The sequence below is a fragment of the Carcharodon carcharias genome, chromosome 5, assembly GCF_017639515.1.
Source record: "Carcharodon carcharias isolate sCarCar2 chromosome 5, sCarCar2.pri, whole genome shotgun sequence".
NCBI classification, from domain to species: Eukaryota; Metazoa; Chordata; class Chondrichthyes; order Lamniformes; family Lamnidae; genus Carcharodon; species Carcharodon carcharias.
Window position 1 is genome coordinate 159,913,511 of NC_054471.1, and position 21,674 is coordinate 159,935,184.

The 21,674-nt window shown below is 42.4% G+C and overlaps 1 protein-coding gene across 1 annotated transcript in view; it reads right to left on the minus strand.

Moving 5' to 3' along the window:
- Positions 1 to 21,674, minus strand: part of heatr5b (HEAT repeat containing 5B) — a 102,314-nt gene that overhangs the window by 39,035 nt on the left and 41,605 nt on the right. The window contains exons 15-18 of the mRNA XM_041187765.1: positions 21,482 to 21,645; positions 15,056 to 15,231; positions 2,034 to 2,139; positions 711 to 901 (exon numbers count right to left, since the gene is read on the minus strand). Of these exons, the coding sequence (XP_041043699.1) occupies positions 711 to 901; positions 2,034 to 2,139; positions 15,056 to 15,231; positions 21,482 to 21,645 (637 nt within the window). The remainder of the gene's footprint in view (positions 1 to 710; positions 902 to 2,033; positions 2,140 to 15,055; positions 15,232 to 21,481; positions 21,646 to 21,674) is intronic.

Consider the following 21,674-nt stretch of genomic DNA (forward strand, 5'->3'; position numbering starts at 1 on the left):
ATTCCTGTAATTTGTTCAATTCCAAACAACACCATGGGCAACTTAAATGCCAGTGTCTTACCTTTTTAAATCTTCATCTAACAAGTCACAGGTGTCTCGAATGAACCAGCAATAAGCTCCTGCTGATAACCAGAATAAATAAATCCCATTCAGGGAATCTTTGTACTAAGATGTGCAACAATTCCTATTTGGAACAGAGTTGGGGAAGAAAGAGTGAGGAAGGGGGAAGCATGAATTGGTAGAACAATGTTTCAACTTATGGGGGACTCCAAAACTATGGAGATGAATATAAGGTGGTCACCAATCAATCCAATAAGGATTACCCAGGGAGTGGGCATGGAACTCCCAGAGAAGATGGAACTCATTATCACAGGGAGTAGTTGAGGCAAATAACAAAAATGCATTTAAGGGGGGGATAGATAAGTACATGAGAGAGAAAGAAATAGAAGGATGAGTTGATGGGTGTGATGAAGAGGGGTGGGTGGAGGCTCTTGTGGAGTATTAGCACCTATATGGACCAGTTGGGCCAAATGGCCTGTTTTTGTGCTGTAAATTATATGTAATATAATTCTATGCAAAACAGTGACAATGAACAATGAAAAATAAAGGGGTCTTGTTGGAAAGAACTTCAAGCTTAGGTGGGAAAGGAGTAAAAGGGACAAGACACTAGGAATGCCACTGACTGGAGATCCACTGTTATTAAATCTTACTTGTCAAAACTGTGCTGTGCCATCCTGGCTATGAAAGTGGCCTCTCCAACCACCTGCGCCATCCTCCCAAGAGCCTCCCCGGCAGCACACCGCAAAATTGGATTGGGGTTATCAAGAGCACCCATGACCAGTGCCAGTGCCGACTTCCGCACCTCGTCAGGTCCCAGGGTACTCTTGTTCTCTGCTAAACCCTAAAAAGGAGAATGACACCTTCAGTCACAGTGGCCTCTGCTGCTTCACTTACCTGGACTGGAGTGTGGGAACTGTACAGGGCAGGAAAAGATTATTTCAGTACACCTGTCAGCTATTGTCATTGTAAAAAAATTGTACTTGAGATGTATAAAATATCCCATCTGGATAGTGGGGAAATATTCTCATCATGCACACACTGCACTGAACTCCATGTGCAGACTTGTGTTAGAAATCAGTCAGGTGTCAGCCATGGCTCTGTGAGTAGCACTTCCACCTCTGAATGAGAAAGTTGTGGGTTTAAGCTCCACTTCAGAGACATGAGCACATAGTATAGGTTGACACTGCCTGGTTACCATTGACCAGAACCTGAGCTAGACCAGCCATATAAATGCTGCTGGTACAACAGCAGGTCAGAGGCTGGGAATTTTGTGGAAAGAAACTCACCTTCTGACTCCCAAAGTCTCCACCATCTACAAGGCACAAGTCAGGAGTGTGATGGAATACTCCCCACTTGCCTGGATGAGTGCAGCTCCCACAACACTCAAGAAGCTCAACACCATACGGGATAAAACAGCCCACTTGATTGGGATCCCATCCACCACTTAAAGCAATCACTCCCTCCACCACTGATGCACAGTGGCAGCAGTGTGCACCATCTACAAAATGCACTACAGGAACTCACCAAGGATCCTCTGACAGTATCTTCCAAACCCGTGACCTCTTCCACCTAGAAGGACAAGGGTAGCAAATAGATGGGAACACCACCACCTGAAAGTTCCCCTTCAAGTCACACATCATCCTAACGTGGAAATATATCGCTGTTCCTTCACTGTCGCTGGGCCAAAATCCTGGAACTCTCTTCCTAACAGCACTGTGGGTGTTCCTACAACACGTGGACTGCAGTGGTTCAAGTGGCAGCTCATCACCACCTTCAAGGGCAATTAAGGATGGGCAACAAATGCTTGCCTAGTCAGTGACACCTACATCCCATGAAAGAATGAAGAAAAAAAAACTCAGTGCAGTACTGAGGGAATGCTGCACTGTCGGAGGTGGTGTCTTTTGGATGGACATTGGGCTGAGGTCCTGTCTGCCTTTCCAGAGCTTGTGTGAACCTTGGCGAAAGAGCCCTACCTTCAGTGCACTGAGCACAGCAGTGAAGATGTTGATCTGTACAGCCTGCTGACGCACCCCCTTTGCCTGCTTGATGCATTCAGCAAAATGATCCAACATCTGGAGCCTGTGGAAACACCAATTTGACACAAATGGCACCTTTGCGACTCACATCTTACAAGTTACAGATTAGACTGTTAAATATTTCTCCAATGCTAGATAAATTTAAAAATAACCACCAAATGAACCGTGTTTGAAATAAAAGTATGGTGGTTTGATAGCTCCAAAAGGATTATTTAAACACTGGTAAACATTGACCTGGCCAGAATACAGCACAACACCTGCAATTGGTAAGGACACGAGTTCATGATAGGCAGCATCATCCATAGGGAAACTTAAAGAAGCACAAGCATATCTGTAGTCACTACAGATCCTTGCACACATCCTTGCTTAGTGGCCAGGCATACCATTGCACTGGGAGGGATGGTTCACCTATCAGATCAACAGGTGAAGAGATGTGATATAGAAATGAAGGGCAAAAAAGAAGTGCAAAAAAATGGAACCATTGCAGTTTGTTCCTCCTGTCCTCACTGCCTTTTCCTGACCTGTTAATCTTGTGTTTTTGCATTTTTTGCCTCTCTGCATTATTATATACCAGAATTCTTCACTGCATTCTTGAAGCTGGGATATAACGGTGAACAGAGTGCTTCATGAACCAAGTGCTAGATCGGGAATTTGGTGCATTGGCATTTGGTAGATTTACAGTTACAGTATGACTCAGAACTTTAAAACCATAAAAGAAACGACAAACTAATTAAGATAACTAGTTAACCGAAGCTGCCCTGCAGTGCCAGGTAATGCAAGAACATAAGAAATAGGAGGCGTAGACCATACGGCCCGTCAAGCCTGCTCTGCCACTCAATATGACCATGGCTGATCTTGGGTTTCAACTTTACTTTCTCGCCCACTCCCCGTATCCCTTGAATCCTTGAGACCAAAAATCTGTCTATCTCAGCCTTAAGTATATTAAACAATGGAGCAACTATGTCTACTATCTCTGGGGGTAGAGAATTCCCAAGCTTCACATCCACTTGAGTGAAGAAATTTCTCATCTCAGTCCTAAAAGACCAGCCTTTTTACCCTAACACTGCTCCCATGTTTTACATTCCCCGACCAGTAGAAATATCTATCCTAACCTATCTCAATATCTATCCTATCAAGTCCCATCATAACCTCGTTATGTTTCAATGAGATTACCTCTCATTCTTCTAAACTCCGGATAATATATACTTAATTTACTCAGCCTCTCATCATAGGACAACCCTCTCAACCTAGGGTCCAATCTAATGAACTCCAATGCAAGTATATCCTTCCTTAAATACGGAGACCAAAATTGCACACAGTATTTCAGTTTGGCCCTGTAACAATTGTAACAAGACTTTAATCTTGTACTCCAATCCCCTTGCAATAAAGGCCAACATAATATTTGTTAATTGTCAATTAACAAATTGGTTGCCTGAATAAATGTTAATTGCTGTAGTCAGAAGCTGACTTAGTATTTGTAACTTGGGTGTGAGCCATAAGCTCTCTTACAAGTAGATAGTGATTGCAACCACAGAGAGTGGTGAAGCACAGAGCAATTCAGATGCTTTGTGAACTGAGTGCTAAGTCAGAAATTTGGTGCAAGTGGGAATTCAGTACAGATGGAGGAAGAAGGTGTTTGTTGCTTTCTTAAAATTCTTTTTGTTTTACCTCTAGTGACTAGTGAGTGTACTTTTTTTGTCTCCAAGCTAGGACTTCATAACTTGCTATTACTTTATTGTACTAAGTTAAATCAAATAAATAAATAAAATTAGACAGATATGCCAGGGATGGTTTTCTGTGATTGCAACATATGGGAGTTCGTGGAACACGCTGCAATCCTGTACAACCATATTTGTGGAAAGTGACTGCAGCTCAAGCAACTTCGGCTCAGAGTTGCTGAATTGCAGTCCGTGTTTCAGACACGTAGGGCATCAGGAGGGAGGAACGTTACTGGACACTTTGTTCCAGGAGGCACACTCATCCCTTGGGTTAAGTAGAGCTTTAGAGTTGGTCAATGGTCAAGACCAAGAGGTGTGACTGCAAGGCAGGGATTGGAATCCAGCAGGTAGCAATGAAGGTGCCTCAGCCCTTGACTTTGACCAACAGGTATGAAGTACTTGCATAAAGCAAAATGCTGCGGATGCTGGAAATATGAAATTAAAACAGAAAATACTGGAAAAACCCAGCAGGTCTGGCAGCAACTGTGGAGAGAGAAACAGAGTTAACGTTTCAAGTCCCTATGACTCTTCTTCAGAGCTAAAGAGAAGTAAAAATGTGATGGATTTCTCCTTTAACTTGTCTCACTTCTTCTAAATAAAGGGTATGGTTATGGGTACCCACATAGGCCCCAGTTAAGCCTGTCTTTTTGTGGGGTATGTGGAATATTTCTTGTTCCAGTCTTACTCAGGTCCCCTCCCACAACTCTTCTTTCGGTACATCGATGACTGTATCGGTGCTGCTTCATGCTCTCGTCTATATCTGGAAAAATATATTGATTTTGCTTCCAATTTCCACCCCTCTCTCACCTTCACAGGGTCCATGTCCGAAACTTCCCTTGCCTTCCTTGACCTCTCTGCCTCCATTTCTGGTGATAGACTGTCTGCCAATATTCATTACAAGCGCATTGACTCCCACAGCTACCTCGACTACAGCTTTTCACACCTTGCTTCCTGTGAGGGCTCCATCCCATTCTCTCAGTTCTTCCACCTCTGTTGCATCTGATCCGATGATGCCACCTTCCAAAACGGTGCCTCTGACATGTCTTCCTTTTTCCTTAACCGAGGGCTCCCCGACTCTGATTGACAGGGCCCTCAACTGTGTCCGGCCCATCTCCTGAACCTCTTCCCTCAATCCTTCCCCTTCCTCCCAGAACCACGACAGAGTTCCCCTTGCCCTCACATTTCACCCCACCAGCGTCTGAGTTCAAAGGATCATCCTCCACCATTTCTACCATCTCCAGCATTGTGCCACCACCAAACACATCTTCCCCTCACCCACCCATCAGCATTCCATAGGAACCGTTCCCTCTGTGACACCCTGGTCCACTCTTCCATCACCCCCAACTCCTCATCCCCTTCCCACAGCACCTTCCCATACAATAGCAGAAGGAGCAACACATGCTCCTTTACCTCCTCCCTCCTCATCGTCCAAGGTCCTAAACATCCTTTCAGGTGAAGCAGTGCTTCACTTGCACCTCTTTCAATTTGGTCTACTGTATTCACTGCTCCCAATGTGGTCTCCTCTACATTGGGGAGACTAAACGCAGACTGGGTGATTGCTTTGCAAAACACCTTCGCTCAGTATACAAGCATGACCCAGACCTTCCTGCTGCTTGCCATTTCAGCGTACCATCCTGCTCTCATGCCCACATGTCTGTTCTCGGCCTGCTGCAATGTTCCAGTGAAGCCCAACGTAAACTGGAGGAACAGCACCTCATCTTCCGATTAGACACCTTAAAGCCTTCCGTACTTAACATTGAGTTCAACAACTAAAAACCATGAATTCGCTCCTCCCTCTTGACGCCTTTTTTAATCCAATTTTTATTCATTTTAAATTTTATTTTATTCTTTTCCTTATTTGTTCATTTTTAAAATCTTTTTACCCAATCTACCCCCACCCCCTCCACAGGCCATTTGTCACTTGTTTTTATGTTTTGCTTTCAGAATGCTGACCCTTGTTCTGCTATTAACACCTTCTGCTATCTTACCTTTATGCCGCTATCAGCACCTTCTTTACTCTTCACCACTGCCATTAAACACTCCCTTTGTCTTGTGTCCATGACAACTTTATCAATCTCTGCTTAGCTGTCACCTGTTCCTCACCTTTTATCTCGTTCCACCTGCTCCATTCCTTGAATGGTATAAAATCCATAACATTTCTATTTCTCTTTAGATTTGAAGTTTCATATAGACTCAAAACGTTAACTCTGTTTCCTCTCTCCACAGATACTGCCAGGCCTGCTGAGTTTTTACAGCATTTTCTGTTTTTAGTTTAGGTGTGAGGTTTTTGTTACCTGTGTGGATTAGAACAAGGACTACAGAGTGGATGTGCAAACTGACCATAGCACAATGGTACAGGATGCCATTCAAAATGGGGAAATGTAAAGGAATGTGGTAGTGATAGGGGACAATATAGTTAGGACGATTGATACAGTTCTCTGCAGCGGTGACTGGGAATTCAAAGGGTCATGTTTCCTGTCCGGTGCTAGGGTTAAGGACATCTCCTCACAACTGGAGTTGAACTTGGCGTGGGAGGGAAAGGATCCAGTTGTCACAGTCCACATGGGAACCAACAGCATAAGTAGAACTAGAAATGATGTACTGCTGAGAGTTTGCAGAGTTGGGGTCCAAAGTAAAATGCAGAGCCTCAAAGGTTCTAATCTCTGAATCGTTACCTGAACCTTGTGCCAATTGGTATAAGGTCAAGCAGGTTACAGAATTAAAGGCGAGGCTCAAAGAGTGACGTTGAAGGAAGGGGTTTCAATTCACTAGTATTGGGGAAAGAGAGTGCTATTCCATTGGGATGGGTTTCATGTAAATTGAGTTGGGATCAATGTCCTGGCGAATCGTATAATTAGGAGCACTCTGCAGTTTGGACCTTCATATTTAAGAAATGCATTGGAGGCATTACAAAGTTCACTGGATTGTTTCCTGGAATGAAAAGGTTGTCCTATAATGAGGAGCTGAGCAAATTGGCTCCATACTCTCTGATGTTTACAAGAACGAGAGGTGATCTCATTAAAACATAAAAGATTCTGAAGGGGTTTGAGAGGGTAAATACTGAGAAGTTGTTTCCCCTGGCTGGGGAATCTAGAACATGGTGACACAGTCTCAGGATAAGAGGCCCATCATTTAGGGTTGATATGAGGACAAAAGGTTGTAAATCTTCGGAATTCTCTCCTCCAAAGGGTTGTGAACGCTCCATTTTTGAATATATTTAAGGCTAGGATACACAGATTTTTGGTTTCTCAGGGAATCAAGGGATATGAGGAGCAAGCAGGAGAATGGAGTTGAGGTTGATGATCAACCATTAGTGTACGACGGAGCAGGCTCAAGGGACTATATGGTCTACTCCTGCTCCTCCTACTTATGTTCTTACATCAAATCTCTATCACATCACATATTCAGCCTCTTGACCAGGGTAACATGCTGTAGTGTTTGCAATAGGAGGAAGACCTTTGGGTCCAAATGTTTCAACCCATTGATCTCATCCAGCCACCTTCTTACCACAGCCCTTACTACCTCCCTCTGTAGAAACCACTCTTGTTGTCCTGTATCCATTTGTGTTGTCTGCTTTAATGACACAGTTATATTAACCTTTGGTTGACAATTCCATTTGATTTCTTATTCTAATTGTCTTGTTTTTTGACATATTTGAAGCCCTCACTACACTGAACAACTCACAAGGGTCAACGTGTCAATTCTCTTCATATTCTTGAAAACTTCCCTGAAATTTGCTGGCCTAACAGTGACCACATTGCACAAGTCAGTCACTGGCTGTAAAGTGCTTTAGTATCAGGTCAGTATAGCGCAGGACAGTATCAGGTGCGATAAAAATGCAGAATCTTTCTCTCTTCTAATAAATAACAGGAAAGGATTTTCTTATCTAATGAAACAAGCCTAACTTTCTTAACCTTTCCTGAATACTAATCTTTGTTACTCCTTTGTCCTCAGTCAGAGGCATTAATTTTGATCCAATTAGGTGATCCAGGCAGTTGATACAGCTCTTCTCCCTATGTTGGAGATAGATATGCCAGACCTATTACAGAAGGCCAACTGTTCTCCAACTAGACCAGGTGCCCATGATTTAAATTCAGCAAAGGGCCTCTCACCCCAGCAGAATTCTGTAGGCACCCATTATGGTCACCTGCTCTAATGTAATCTGAATAAAAAGACAGCACTTTACCATCCTTCTTCTGTGTGCCCCACGTGCATTCCTCCTCTTCTCCCCACCCTCACCATTCAGAGGGATGAACTGAAACTCCAAATTCAACATATCATTTTCTTGGACAAATGATACTCAGGCACAAAGCAAATAATGCAAGCACCTTTCTATTGGAAGTGCTTCAACCACTCATTCCCAAAATAACACCAATCTATAAATGCTGGAATGAACAGAATTTGCACTGATCCACAAAACTCTTCAAGCAGTCTCCTTCCTGACTTTGTGAACTCTTGCCTTTTTCCAACTCAAAGATAATTACTTCTCAATACAGAGTAAAACTATTGGTCTGATGTAGGTGCACGGTTGCAACAGCTAATTATAGAGCAAGGAGTAAAGACGTTTGAACAGTGAATCATTTTGCTGACTTTCCTCCGATCAGAATGCAGGGGTGGGGTAATGTATATTGCTACAATTATAGGTACAGTCTTCATTAAGTTATTTTTTTTCGTATTTTCAGAAGTCGACACAGTGGCCATTGTAATTGCCAGACACCTTGTGCAAAACAATGAGTAGGAAGTGCTGACAAAGGCCCACTATTCTTTCTCGTGACCGAGGTCAACACCAACATCTTTTCCCAATGGATGCCCAACCAGTCTCCATCCATGACAGTCCTCCTCCGCCTGCCGGAGCTTGTTCTCACTCTGAACAACTTTTCCTTTAACTCCACTCACTTCCACCAAATAGGTGTTGCTATGGGTGCCCACATGGGTCCTGGCTATATCTGCCTTTTTGTGGGATGTGGGAAACATTTCTTATTTCAGTCCTACTTGGGCTCCCTCCCTCAATTCTTTTTCCTGTACATTGATGACTGTATCGGTGCTGTTTCCTGCTCTTGCCCTGCACTGAAAAACTCATTAACTTTGCTTCCAATTTCCACCCTTTTCTCACCTTCGCATCGTCTATCTCTGACCCTTCCCTTTCTCGACTTCTCTGTCTCTATTTCTGGGGATAGGCTATCAACAAATATTCATTATAATCCCACGGACTCCCACAGCTACTCGACTACACTTCCTCATGCCCTGCTTCCCGTAAGGATTCTATTCCATTCTCCTAGATTCTCCATCTCCGTCACATCTATCCTGATGAAGCAACCTTCCATACCAGCACAACTGATATGTCCTTCTTTTTCCTCAACCGAGGATTCCCCCCTACAGTGGTTACAGGGCCCTCGACAGTGTCCAACTCATTTACCACACTTCTGTTCTTATCCCTTCCCTCCCAGAGCCACGATAAGGTGCCCTTAGTCCTCACCTTCCACCCCAACAGCTTCCATGTTCAATGGACCATCCTCCGCTATTTCAGCCATCTCCAACATGATGCCACCTCTAAATATATCTTCCCCTCCCCTATTCCCTCCATGACATCCTAGTCCACTCCTCAATCACATCCCCCCACACCCACTTCCCTTCCCATAGCACCTTTCTATGCAAGTGTAGGAGATATAACACCTGCCTTTTTACCTTCTCCATCTAAGGCACCAACCACTACTTCCAGGTGAAACAGCAATTTACATGTACTTCTTTCAATTTAATATGCTGTATTCACTGCTCACAATGTGGTCTTCTCTACATTAAGGAGATCAAATGTAGATTGGATGACCACTTGGTGAAACACCTCAGTTCGGTCTGCAAGTGTGACCCCGAGCTTCTGATCACCAGTCAATTTAATTCTTCACCTTTCTCTCACTTCGACCTCGCTATCCTTGGCTTCCTGCAGTGTTCATAAGAACATAGAAGCTGGAGTAGGCCATTCAGCCCTTCAAGCCTGCTCCACCATTCAATAAGATCATGGCTGATCTGGTTATAGTCTCGGCTTCACTTTCCTGTCTAACCCCCAAAGACCTGACTACCTTGCATAACAAAAAACTGTTCAATTCTGCCTTGAGTAAGTTGACAAGAGGAGGTGGAGTCTGCAAAGAGATATAGACAAGTTAAGTGAATGGGCAAAAATTTAGCAGATGGTTAATAACATGGATAAATGTGAATTTGTTCACTTTTGCAGGAAGAATAAAAAAGCAGTAAATTAATTAAATGGAGAAAGATTGCCTCCACTCTGCCTTGAATAAATTCAAAGACCAGCCCCCACTACTTTCTGGGGAAGAGAATTCCACATACGACCCTTTGGGGGAAAGAATTTCTCCTCATCTCTGTCTCAAAAGGGAGTCCTCCTATTTTTAAACTACGTCCTCTACTTTTAGTCTCTCCCACAAGAAGAAACATCCTCCAGGAATCCACCCAATCAAGTACCCTCAGGATCTTATACATTTCAATAAGATCACCTTTCAATATTCTAAACTCCGATGGGTATAGGCTTAATCTGTTCAACCTTTCTTCATAAGACAAACCCTTCATCCCAGGAATGAATCCAGTGAACCTGACTGCTTCTAGAGCAAATAATTTTTTTTTCAAATAAGGAGACCAAAACTGCACACAGTATTCCAGAGTGGTCTCACTAAGGACCTGTACAGCTGTAGTAAAACTTGCTAACTTTTTATATTCCATTCCTCCTGCAATAAATGCCAACATTCCATTTGCCTTCCTAATCACTTGCTGTACCTGCGTACGAACTTTATGTGATTCATGTGCCAGGGCACCTAGATCCCCCCGTACCATCGAAGTCTGCAATCTCTCTCCATTTAATTAGTATACTGCTTTTTTATTCTTCCTGCAAAAGTGAACAAGTTCTCATTTACCCATGTTATACACCATCTGCTAAATTTTTGCCCATTCACTTAACTTGTCTATATCTCTTTGCAGGCTCCATCTCCTCTTCACAGAATCTCATAGTGCAGAAGAGGCCCTTCAGCCCATCGAGTCTGCACCGACACGTGAGAAACCTGACCTACCTATCTAATGCCATTTACCAGCACTTGGCTCAAAGCCTTGAATGTTATGACATGCCAAATGCTCATCCAGGTACTTTTTAAAGGATGTGAGGCAACCCGCCTCCACCACCCTGCCAGGCAGTGCATTCCAGACCGTCACCACCCTCTGGGTACAAAGGTTTTTCCTCACATCCCCCCTAAACCTCCTGCCCCTCACCTTGAAATTGTGTCCCTAGCGACTGACCCTTCAACTAAGGGGAACAGCTGCTCCCTATCCACCCTGTCCACGCCCCTCATAATCTTGTACACCTCAATCAGGTCGCCCCTCAGTCTTCTCTGCTCCAATGAAAACAACCCAAGTCTATCCAACCTCTTTTCATAACTTAAATGTTTCATCCCAGGCAACATCCTGGTGAATCTCCTCTGCACCCCCTCCAATGCAATCACATCCTTCCTATAATGTGGCGACCAGAACTGCACACAGTACTCCAGCTCTGGCCTCACCAAGATTCTATACAACTCCAACATGACCTCCCTACTTTTGTAATCTGTGCCACGACTGATAAAGGCAAATGTCCCATATGCCTTTTTCAACACCCCACTAACATGCCCCTCTACCTTCAGAGATCCATAGACATACACACCAAGGTCCCTTTGTTCCTCAGAACTTCCTAGTATCATGTAATCATTGAATACTTCCTTGTCAGATTACCCCTTCCAAAGTGTATCACCTCACACTTTTCAGGGTTAAATTCCATCTGCCAATTATCTGCCCATTTGACCATCCCAATTATATCTTCCTGTAGCTCAAGACACTCAACCTCACTGTTAACCACCTGGCCAATCTTTGTGTCATCCGCAAACGTACTAATCCTACCCCCCACGTAGTCATCTATATCGTTTATATAAACGACAAATAATAGGGGACCCAGCACAGATCCCTGTGACATGCCACTGGACACGGGCTCCAGTCACTAAAGCAGCCTTCTGTCAATACCAAAACAAAAACAGAATTACCTGGAAAAACTCAGCAGGTCTGGCAGCATTGGCGGAGAAGATAAGAGTTGACGTTCCGAGTCCTCATGACCCTTCGACAGAACTGTCGATACCCTCTGTCTTCTACAACTAAGCCAATTTTGAATCCACCTTATCAAATTACCCTGTATCCCATGTACATTTGCCTTCTTTATAAGTCTCTCATGTGGGACCTTGTCAAAGGCTCTGCACTACCTTCATCTACACACCTGGTCACCTCCTCAAAAAATGCAATCAAATTTGTTAGGCATGACCTCCCTCTGACAAAACCATGTTGACTATCATTGATCAAACCTTGCCTCTCCAAGTGGAGATAGATGCTCTCCTTCAGAATTTTCTCCAATAGTTTCTCTACAACTGACATGAGACTCACTGGTCTGTAGTCCCTGGCTTATTTCTACAACCCTTCTTAAATAGTGGAACCACATTAGCTATTCCCCAGTCCTCTGGCACCTCCCTCTCTTGATAACTTACTTTCCTACCTATCTTGGTGTCATTGGCAAATTTAGCCACCATACATTCACTCCCTTCATCCAAGTCATTGAAATAGACTGCAAAAGATTCAGGACCCAGTACTGATTCCTGTGACACTCCACTACTTATAGCCTGCCTATCTGAAAAAGACCCATTTATTCCTACTCTTTGATTCCTGTTAGCCAACCAATCCTTTATCCATGCTAATATGTTACCCCTTACACCATGTGCTCTTATCTTGTGTAGTAACCTTTGATGTGGCACCTTATCAAATGCTTTTTGGAAATCCAAGTACACCACATCCACCATGAATGTTACTTCGCCTAAAAACTCTAATAGATGCATGAAACACAATTTTCCTTTCACAAAGCCATGTTGGCTCTGCCTGATCAAATTGTGATTATCTAGGTGCCCTGCTTATAACATTAATAATAGATTCTAGCACTTGCCCTATGAAAGATGTTAGGCTAACTGGACTATAGTTTCCTGCTTTCTGCCTCCCTCCTTCCTTGAATAAAGGTGTTACATTAACTATTTTCCAATCTGCTGGAACCCTTCCAGAACCTAAGGGATTTTGAAAGATTATAACCAATGCATCATGTTTCTGTGCCACCACTTCTTTTAAGAGCCTAGGATACAGGCCATTCGGAGACTCGTCAGCCTTCAAGTCTAATAGCTTTCCTAACACCCTTTCCCTGGTGATTGTATTAAGTTTATCCCTCCTTATCACCAATTGATTTTCAAATATCTTTGGGAAGTTTTCCAAGTCCTCTACCTTGAAGACAGACAAAATACCTGTTCAATGCCTCTGCCATTTCTTTGGTTTCCATTGTCAATTCCCCAGATTCTCTCTCTCTCTAGCGGGCCAACACTAACTTTAGTTACACTTTTCCTGTTCAAATATTTGTAGAAACTCTTACTATCTGTTTTTATATTACTAGCTAGCTTTCTCTCATACTCTGCTTTCTGCCTTTTTATTATTTTTTAGTCATTCTTTGCTGGTTCTTAAAATTTGTCCAATCCTCTACCCTACCAATAATCTTTGCAGGTTTGTAGTATTTCTTTCAATTTAGTACTATCCTTAACTTCCTTATTTAGCTATGGATGATGCATCCTTCTCAAAGAACCTTTCTTTCTCACTGAAATAAATCTTTTGAGCGTTATTAAATATCTCCTTAGTTGTTCACCGAATACTTTTAAAGCAGCGATAGATTCTTGTTAGGCAAGGGAATCAAAGGTTATCAGGGGTAGATGGGAATGTGGAATTCAAAACACAAACAGATCAGCCACGCTCTTATTGAATGGCGGAGCAGGCTCGAGGGGCCGAATGGCCTACTTCTGCTCTTATTTTGTATGTTCCAATGAAGCTCAACGCAAGCTCCAGGAACAACACCATATCTTTGAATTAGGCACTTTACAGCCTTCTGGACTCAACACTGAATTCAACAATTTCAGACCGTAACGGCTTTGCCCAGTTAGTCTCCTTTTTCTTTTCAGGTTTTGATTTTACTCTCTTGTTTTTCTCTTTTTTTTGCTTTTGGACAGCAGATAATCATCATTCTGCAATTGACACCTCCTCTCGACAAATTCTTTGTTTCTTTACTTATCCCATTATCATCCCCTTTGGCCTTGCCACCATGAAACCCTTTGTCATTTAATCTTTCCTCCCATCCACCCTGTCACAGACCTTCTCTTTTGTTCTTTTACCCGCCATTCTCCTCCTTCAGTTGCTTAAAGCCTACTACATCTCTAATTTTTCACAGTTCTGGTGAAAGGTCATCGGCCTGAAACATTAACATTGTTTTTCTCTCCACAACTGCTGCATGATCTGCTGAATATTTCCAACATTTTCCATTTATTTTTATTTTTCTTCCCAATCTGCTTGAACCCAGCAGCTTTTAAAGCACAAAATACATGGGCACATGCGTTGTGGTTAACAAGATTTTTCCAAAATACAGGGTGGACGGTCAAGCCACATCAGGATCTTGGAATGGAACATGAGACACACATGCCTTCCAGAGGATTCAGACTGTAAAATGATGGTTGGGCTTTGTACATTCTGAAGTTCGGGTTTCCTCCTATACCTATTACCTACCTTGTGCACTGTTGAACTAAAATAGCCCTGGGCATCAATACTTGGAGTGGCCACATCCCCAATACTGATAGGCAAGTTATGAATGAATCAGTGTAAATTTTAGAAAAATTAAAAAGGACAGGAAGTTTGTTGCTAAGTTGGTGAGCAAGGTATTTTGAACCACCCAGGATAGTTGATGCAGTTAATATGGGATAAATGGCACTTTTGTAATTGATGCCTATGGTACTGGCAAATGGTTCACCTCAATAACCCAATCTAAGAGGCTGCCTGTGCCAAGTATGGACTGAGTCGGTGGTATATCGGTATATCTAATAATTGTGGAAGTGCCCCATTGGTGTCCCTGTCTGAAGTGAAATTTAAAAGCACAGCATTTTGGAAGTGCCTCCTTCTATGTAATTTACACAAAGACCCAAAGAGAGCGAGGTTGGTGTTTGTTTGTAGGTTTCAATTTTCAAACATATGAAATTGGTGGGCCAGAACAGAGTAGCTGGTTCATCAAGTCTTCCGCAGCATACCCAAATGCTCCCCAATTTATCAAGTACATAAACACTTGCTTTGATAAATGGTAAAGTGAAATAAAATGCTCACCGATGTTTGAAAGAGACATGAGGAAATACCACACCAAAGAGGGCAACTGAGGCATCAATGACCGATACACCGAGTGGAAGAGGCCCGGGCACAGCCTCACCCACAGGGATACGCAGGTAAATCGAGGATGGGTCATGCTCCAAGGCTCCGCTTCCTGATGCACTGTTTGGCTGCAGCTGCAAGGAAATTGGAGGGAGGCTTAATAAAGCAAGCTCTTCTGGTAGCTGTTCCCCCATCAACAAAAAATAAAGCCAATATAAGTTTGGCAACACTGTTTCGGAACAGTTTCTATTGGTGCTAGGTTTGGCCACACAGAAACGTTTAACAGAAAGACTCAGCCTTCACTCAATGTTCCTTATCTACTTTTCATGCTTCCTCTGGGGAATCTAAAACTAAGGGGACACAGTCTCAGGATAAAGGATCAAGGTGAAATTTCTTTACCCGGAGGGTTGTGAATCTTTGGACTTCTCTACCCTGGAGGGTTGTGACTGCACAGTTATTGGGTATTTTCAAGACTGAGATCGGTGATCTTTAGGTACTAAGGGAATCAAGGGATATGGGAAGAGGGCGGAAAAGTGTAATAAGGTAATTCACCAGCCATGACCTTACTGAATGGCAGAGCAGACTCAAGGGGTTACCTGGCCTACTCCTGCTTTCTAATGTTCCTTCATGTTGCAAAGAATCGCAGCCATTTAGGTTGATTGGGGCAATTATTGTAAAGATTCCTAAACACTATTCCTCCACAAAAAAGGAAAAAGACTTGCATTTATATAGCAGCTTTCACACCCTCAGGACATTCCAAAGGGTTTTCCAGCCAATGAAGCATTTTAAGTGTAGTTGCAGTTGTAATGTAGGAAACACTGCAGCCAATTTGAGCACTGCAAGCTCCCAGGATTAAAGGCAGAATCCTACAGCAAGGATCAAACAGAGTAAAACTATGTTTAAAAATTTAACTGTGGACATTCTCAAATTGCCTCCTCCCTGTCCTCTGTCTACAATCAGGGCATGTCTTGTCCAATCTCCTCATACTTACGCAACCTGAATCCTTGGTGCCCCTTTGCATGTGCATTGTGGCTGTCGTTCAGGACCAGTTCAGTTACTTCTGTCTCCATTTCTTCTCCAATAACAATAACTTTCTTTCAATAACTTTACTCTGCTTCAACCCTCTCAGTCAAGCCACCTTTCATTTCTTTTGTGTACTTATTGCCTCCTAATCTACCTCAACCGATCACTACTCCTCAGTCTTCCTATTCTCCTTGTGTCATCCAAGGTTGGAATCATTCTCAGAATCCTCAGTTCTGCTGCACATATTCTTGTATTCTTCCCTCATATTTTCTGTAGCAGCTTGGACAACTGATTGGCTTCCTAGGCCGCTTCAGAGGACATTTAAGAGCCAACCATGTCGTGGTGAGATTGAAGTCACACATAGGCCAGATCATGGTAAAGATGGTAGATATCCTTCTCTAAAGGGACATTAGCGAACCAGCTGAGTTTCTACGACAATCTGACAGCTTCATGGTCACTGTCACTGACACATCTTTGAAACCGAATTCAAATTCTCAAACTGCCATGTTGGGATCTGAGCTCAAAATGTCTGGATTACTAGTCCAGCAACATAACCACACCACTACCATACCCTATCTCATAGGCTCGCTGTGATGATGAAGCTAACCACAATCAGCTAGGAGAAGTCATGTTCACATTACAGCCCTCACTCAGATCAGACACAAGTCATGCTCACATGGCGCAGATTAGCTGGCAGCAGTGAGGGTTCAGGCAAAAGAAATGAACAGGACTCAGCACGCAAAGCATCACAATGAGTTGTCACCCTTGGCTTGTCTGCAATGAGTTAGAAAGGAATGCAATAAACAGTACAGTCAAAATATGCCTGATCATATTAAGATTTTCCAGTGATATTACAATTAACTCCAATATAAGTTGTTGCTTGGGGCTAGGATCATGGCAAAACTTTGGTTGTTTTGACATTTCGGATATATCCACATAAGATACTGTATATGAAGTCTGAACTGTGCTGCAATGAGATGAGGAAAGATGCTCAGATGTCTTATGATTCTGGGGGCTTGAAGCAGCTCTGGCTTCTCTTGTGCCATTCAGGCAATAATCATAAAAAACACTTCTCTGCACAAAGGGCAGTGGAAATCTAGAACTTTCTCTCTCCTAATAGCTGTTGGGGCTGCAGGTCAATTGAAAATTTCAAAACTGAATGTGATAGATTTTTTTGCTGGGTAAGTTATTAAAGGTTATAGAACCAAGGTTAGTAGATAAAGTTAAGACACATATCAGTCATGATATAACTGAATGGCGAAACAGGGTCAAGGGGCTGAATGGCTTCCTCCTGTTCCTATGCTCTTTTTAAACAACTCAATTTATTCCACATTAATTATTACCTGGGAAACTGTATTTCACATACCCACAAAGAAATATTTATCTTAAGCAGTTTACTTCTAATTCTATTATGTTCCCTCGAACTACTTCAATCAAAGACATTAATCAAAAGCTCTTCATGACTTACTATGTATAGTAGCCTCTTTTTGAAGTTCCTAGGTTTTTTTGTTCAGACGCAGACTTTAGACTCAATAAAACTTATTTTACCAATGATGTTTCAGTAGGTGTGTTAATCTGCAGAAGACTGTGTGTGTGTGTCAACTCTTTATCTATTCAAGTGTGGCAATCGCCTTCTGCACTCGCACCAATAAACAGAGGTGGGGTAGCTGGGAGGAGGCACTATTTGAGCAGTCTCAGGCTGATGCTGAAAGTGCACCTGAAGCAAAAAAGCTGAAAATACTGTCAACATCAGAGCAGGTCATGCAACAGCTCCAGAGAGAATGGATAAGTGGATGTTTCAGGCGTGGACTCCTCAGCAGAACAGGGAGCCACTACAAGTAACAACATTTAAAAATGAAAAGGACAAAAGGAATGCGGTGGTAGCAAAGGTGCACATATGTATAAGAAAGGAGAAACAGGGCTGACCAGTAAAGTTTTTGATGGTGATGGTTAAATGAAAGAAGTGCTATTATCACAAGACCACAGGAGACAGATGAGAAAGCAAAAGGAAATTGAAGATATTTATGTGACAAAGAGGTCAGAAGTTGGGGTTGCGAGCAGGTGGAAATAGAAGCATGAGTAACAAGCTCCTTACCTGAACCAAGGAAGGAAAGCTCTGCAGTCTGTTGCTTTTATAAATGCTAATCTTGCTGGGTGTTTCAATGGCATGAGACAGCCCAGGTGGTTTTCCATTTACTTCTGTGCTTAGACACAGTAGCAACTTCAAAAAAGATTGGTCCCTTGGAGGCCCCACAAAAGTAGGAAATGCAGCTTGCATGAATAGATTAGGCAAACTATTTTTCTAAAGGCTTCTTGCACTGTGCAGGTTGTAAGACAAAGAAAGATTTGTACTTCGATAGCATCTTTCATGACCACATGGACATTCCAAAGCCAATGGAGTGTTTCTGAAGCATGGTCACTGTTGCAATGTTAAGAAATGCAACAGCTAATTTACACAAAGCAAGGTCCCACAAACAGTAACGTGATAATGAACCAGATAATCTGTTTTAGCAATGCTGGTTGAGGGATAAATATTGGACAGGATACGAGGAAGAACTCTCCTCCTGGTCATTGAAATAGTGCTATGGGATCTTTCACACCCATCTGAGGGGGTAAACAGGGCCTCAGTCTAACATTACATCCAAAGCAGGCTTTCTCCCTCGCTATCTCTCTCTTTCTCCCTCGCTATCTCTCTCTTTCTCCCTCGCTATCTCTCTCTTTCTCTCCCTCCCCATCCTCGCCTTTTGCAGCAGTGCTTTTGAGCAGGCCGAAGCATTCTTAGGGTATAAGTTTAATTTTTTTAATGTCTCACCCATGGCATCCAAGAAAAGTAGTGAAACATAAGCATGTTCCACTTACAATATCAGAAAAGGTGTAAATTATAAAGAAACTAGATAAGGAACTTGGATAAGTAAAACAATTTTTATTACTGCTTTATAATGTTTTATCACTCTTTTAGGTTTTAAATATCTATGGTGTTTTCCGGTTCATATAATTGTGGTTGGGCATTCTAATATCATTCTACAATCCAGAAAGTTCTGAAATCCAAGAGTGACTTGGTCCCAAGCATTGCAGACTGGAGTGAGTATTGTGTATTTTTTTTGGCATGAGTGGAACAGGTGGGTCTTTTTCCCAGCGGTTTCAGAAATGCAGTTGAGTTTAAAACAAAAACACTTATATTTAATAGCACCTTTCACAATCTCAGGAATACTTTATAGCCAATGAACCACGAAGTATAGTTACTGTTTTAATGTTGGAAATGTGGCAGCCAATTTGCACACAGCAAAATCCCATATGCTGTGATGTGATAAATTACCAGATCATCTGTTTTAGTGATGCTGCTTCAGGTATAAATATTGGCCAGGAAACTGGAAGCTGTGCCTTCATCTGCCTAGGCCCTAAGCTGTGGAATTTCCTCCCAATATCTCTCCAGTCCTAATATCTCTTCCTATCTATCCTCCTTAAGGAGTTCATGAAAACTTGCCTCTTTGACCAATTCTTTGGTCACCTGTCCTAATATCTCCTTGTGTGATTTATCGTTTAGTTTTGTTCCATAATGCTCCTGTAAAGCAACTTGAGATGTTTTATGATATTAAAGGCACTATATAAATACAGGTTGTTGTTGTTCTTCAAAATAGTTTTGTGGGATTTTGCATGCTGAGGGGAGAGGTGGAACTTCAGTTTAATGACTCATCTGAAAGATGCTACTTCTTACACAGTTTACTCTGTTGAGTCCTGAGGGCTACCACAGTTTATTTATGAGCAGAACTCCAATTACTGCTCATTTGTAGGAAGTGTAAAAAAAAATGGTCGGGTCACATCTGTAATAAGGACCAACTTTTCCTTGCAGACTTTCAGTTGACTGAAATAAAGTATTTTAAAATAAATTTGTTCCCATCTCCAAACAGATTGTAGGAGCCAAAAGAGATAAAAAGAAAACATAACTGAAGTGTCAACTTCATACTGGAGTTATATTGCTGGTTCTTAATCTATGCCAACACTCCCAATGCAGTACTGAGGGGGTATTGCACTGTGAGAGGTGTTGCCATTTGGATGATGTCCCATCTGCTCTCTCAGGTGGATGGGAAAGAGGGGGAGCAGGAAGTTCTAGTGCCTTACCCAACCTTATGCTCTTAAGTAATACTAGCAAAGAACAGGTGAGTCATTCACCTCAATTGCTGTTTGAGAGCTCACATCGTGAAAGTTTGTTGCCATGTTACCTATGTAACAGGGGCTGCTCTTCAGAGGTAAACAATCAAGGTAAAGCATGTTTGGAAGTCTGAAGAATATGGCAAGGTGCTAATAAAATACAGCTCTTTCACTGAATGATTATGAAGAGATGGTAGATTAGACAGAGAAAAGTAAATCTAAAGTTTAAAACATTGAACATGAAGAGAATGAGGGAGAAGGGCAACAAGGTAAAGCAGAATTAGTTTTCTTTTGATTAAAGTTGGCAAATATGTGTGCACACCCTTCCCAATAATTTAAGATTAAAGCAACAGTAATTAAGCTCCTCTTGGTACATCAGCAACTTAATTACTGTAAGATTGGTGTTTACTTTGGTATCACAAGGGTTTTACGAGCTTCCATTCCCGTCAGGAAGCCGTGCACCACCCCAGTGTATCGGAGGTCACTGCATACAACTCTCAGCATTCCAGCTTTTCCTGTCATTAACCAGAAAGCAGAGCCCTGGAAAATGTATGAGAGCTGATAGTTCTGGAGAAATTCCTGACTCCTGGGTCAATCTGAGCTGAAAGCCTTGTAACCTCTTCCCTCTTTTCGGTTTTCCTCTGTTCCTTACGTATAGATCCCTGACTGAAAGGTCTCTCTTGATCTGGCCAAAAGGAGAGGGGGGAAATTGCCGAGAGGTAACCCCACAATCCATTTTAACTTTCTCTCTGTGGGGAAGAACTTGGCCTTCCAACATGGCCGCATTTGCCAAATAGCCGATACTGGATTCGAACCTATATTTATCCCTCAATCAATATCCCTGAAACAGATTATCTGGTTCATTGTCACGTTGCTATTTGTGGGATCTTGCTGAGTGTGAAAATTGGCTACCACAATTTACATTACAAAAGTGACTGCACTTGGAAAATAATACTGCATTGGTTGCAAGGTGCTTTGGGACATCTTAAGGTCATAAAAGGAATTGCAAGTTCTTTCTTTTTATATCTAACTACTCTTGAAGTTCATTGTGAAAACCCACAGTGTTCTCCCCCAGCAAACAAATGCCTGCAATCTTTGCCATTAATTAAGTGCCCTCCTGGAAAGTCTCAATGTTTGTGAGCTCAACTGGTTCAGTCAATGAAGGAAAGCACAAAACAGGTTATTGAGAACATAGGGCCTTTCACTACTCACTTGATCCTCAATTGACTTATGGTCCGTTTCTTGTAGCCAGGAACCGAGGAGAACACTGTCATCATAGTGGCAGAGCGACCGCAATAGGGAAGTAGTTGTATTGGCAGAATTGTCAGTCAATGTAAATTCAGCAACCAGTTCTCGAAGCAGAGCGTTGAAGCTTCCTGTTAGGAAAGAATAGCAATTGAGTAGC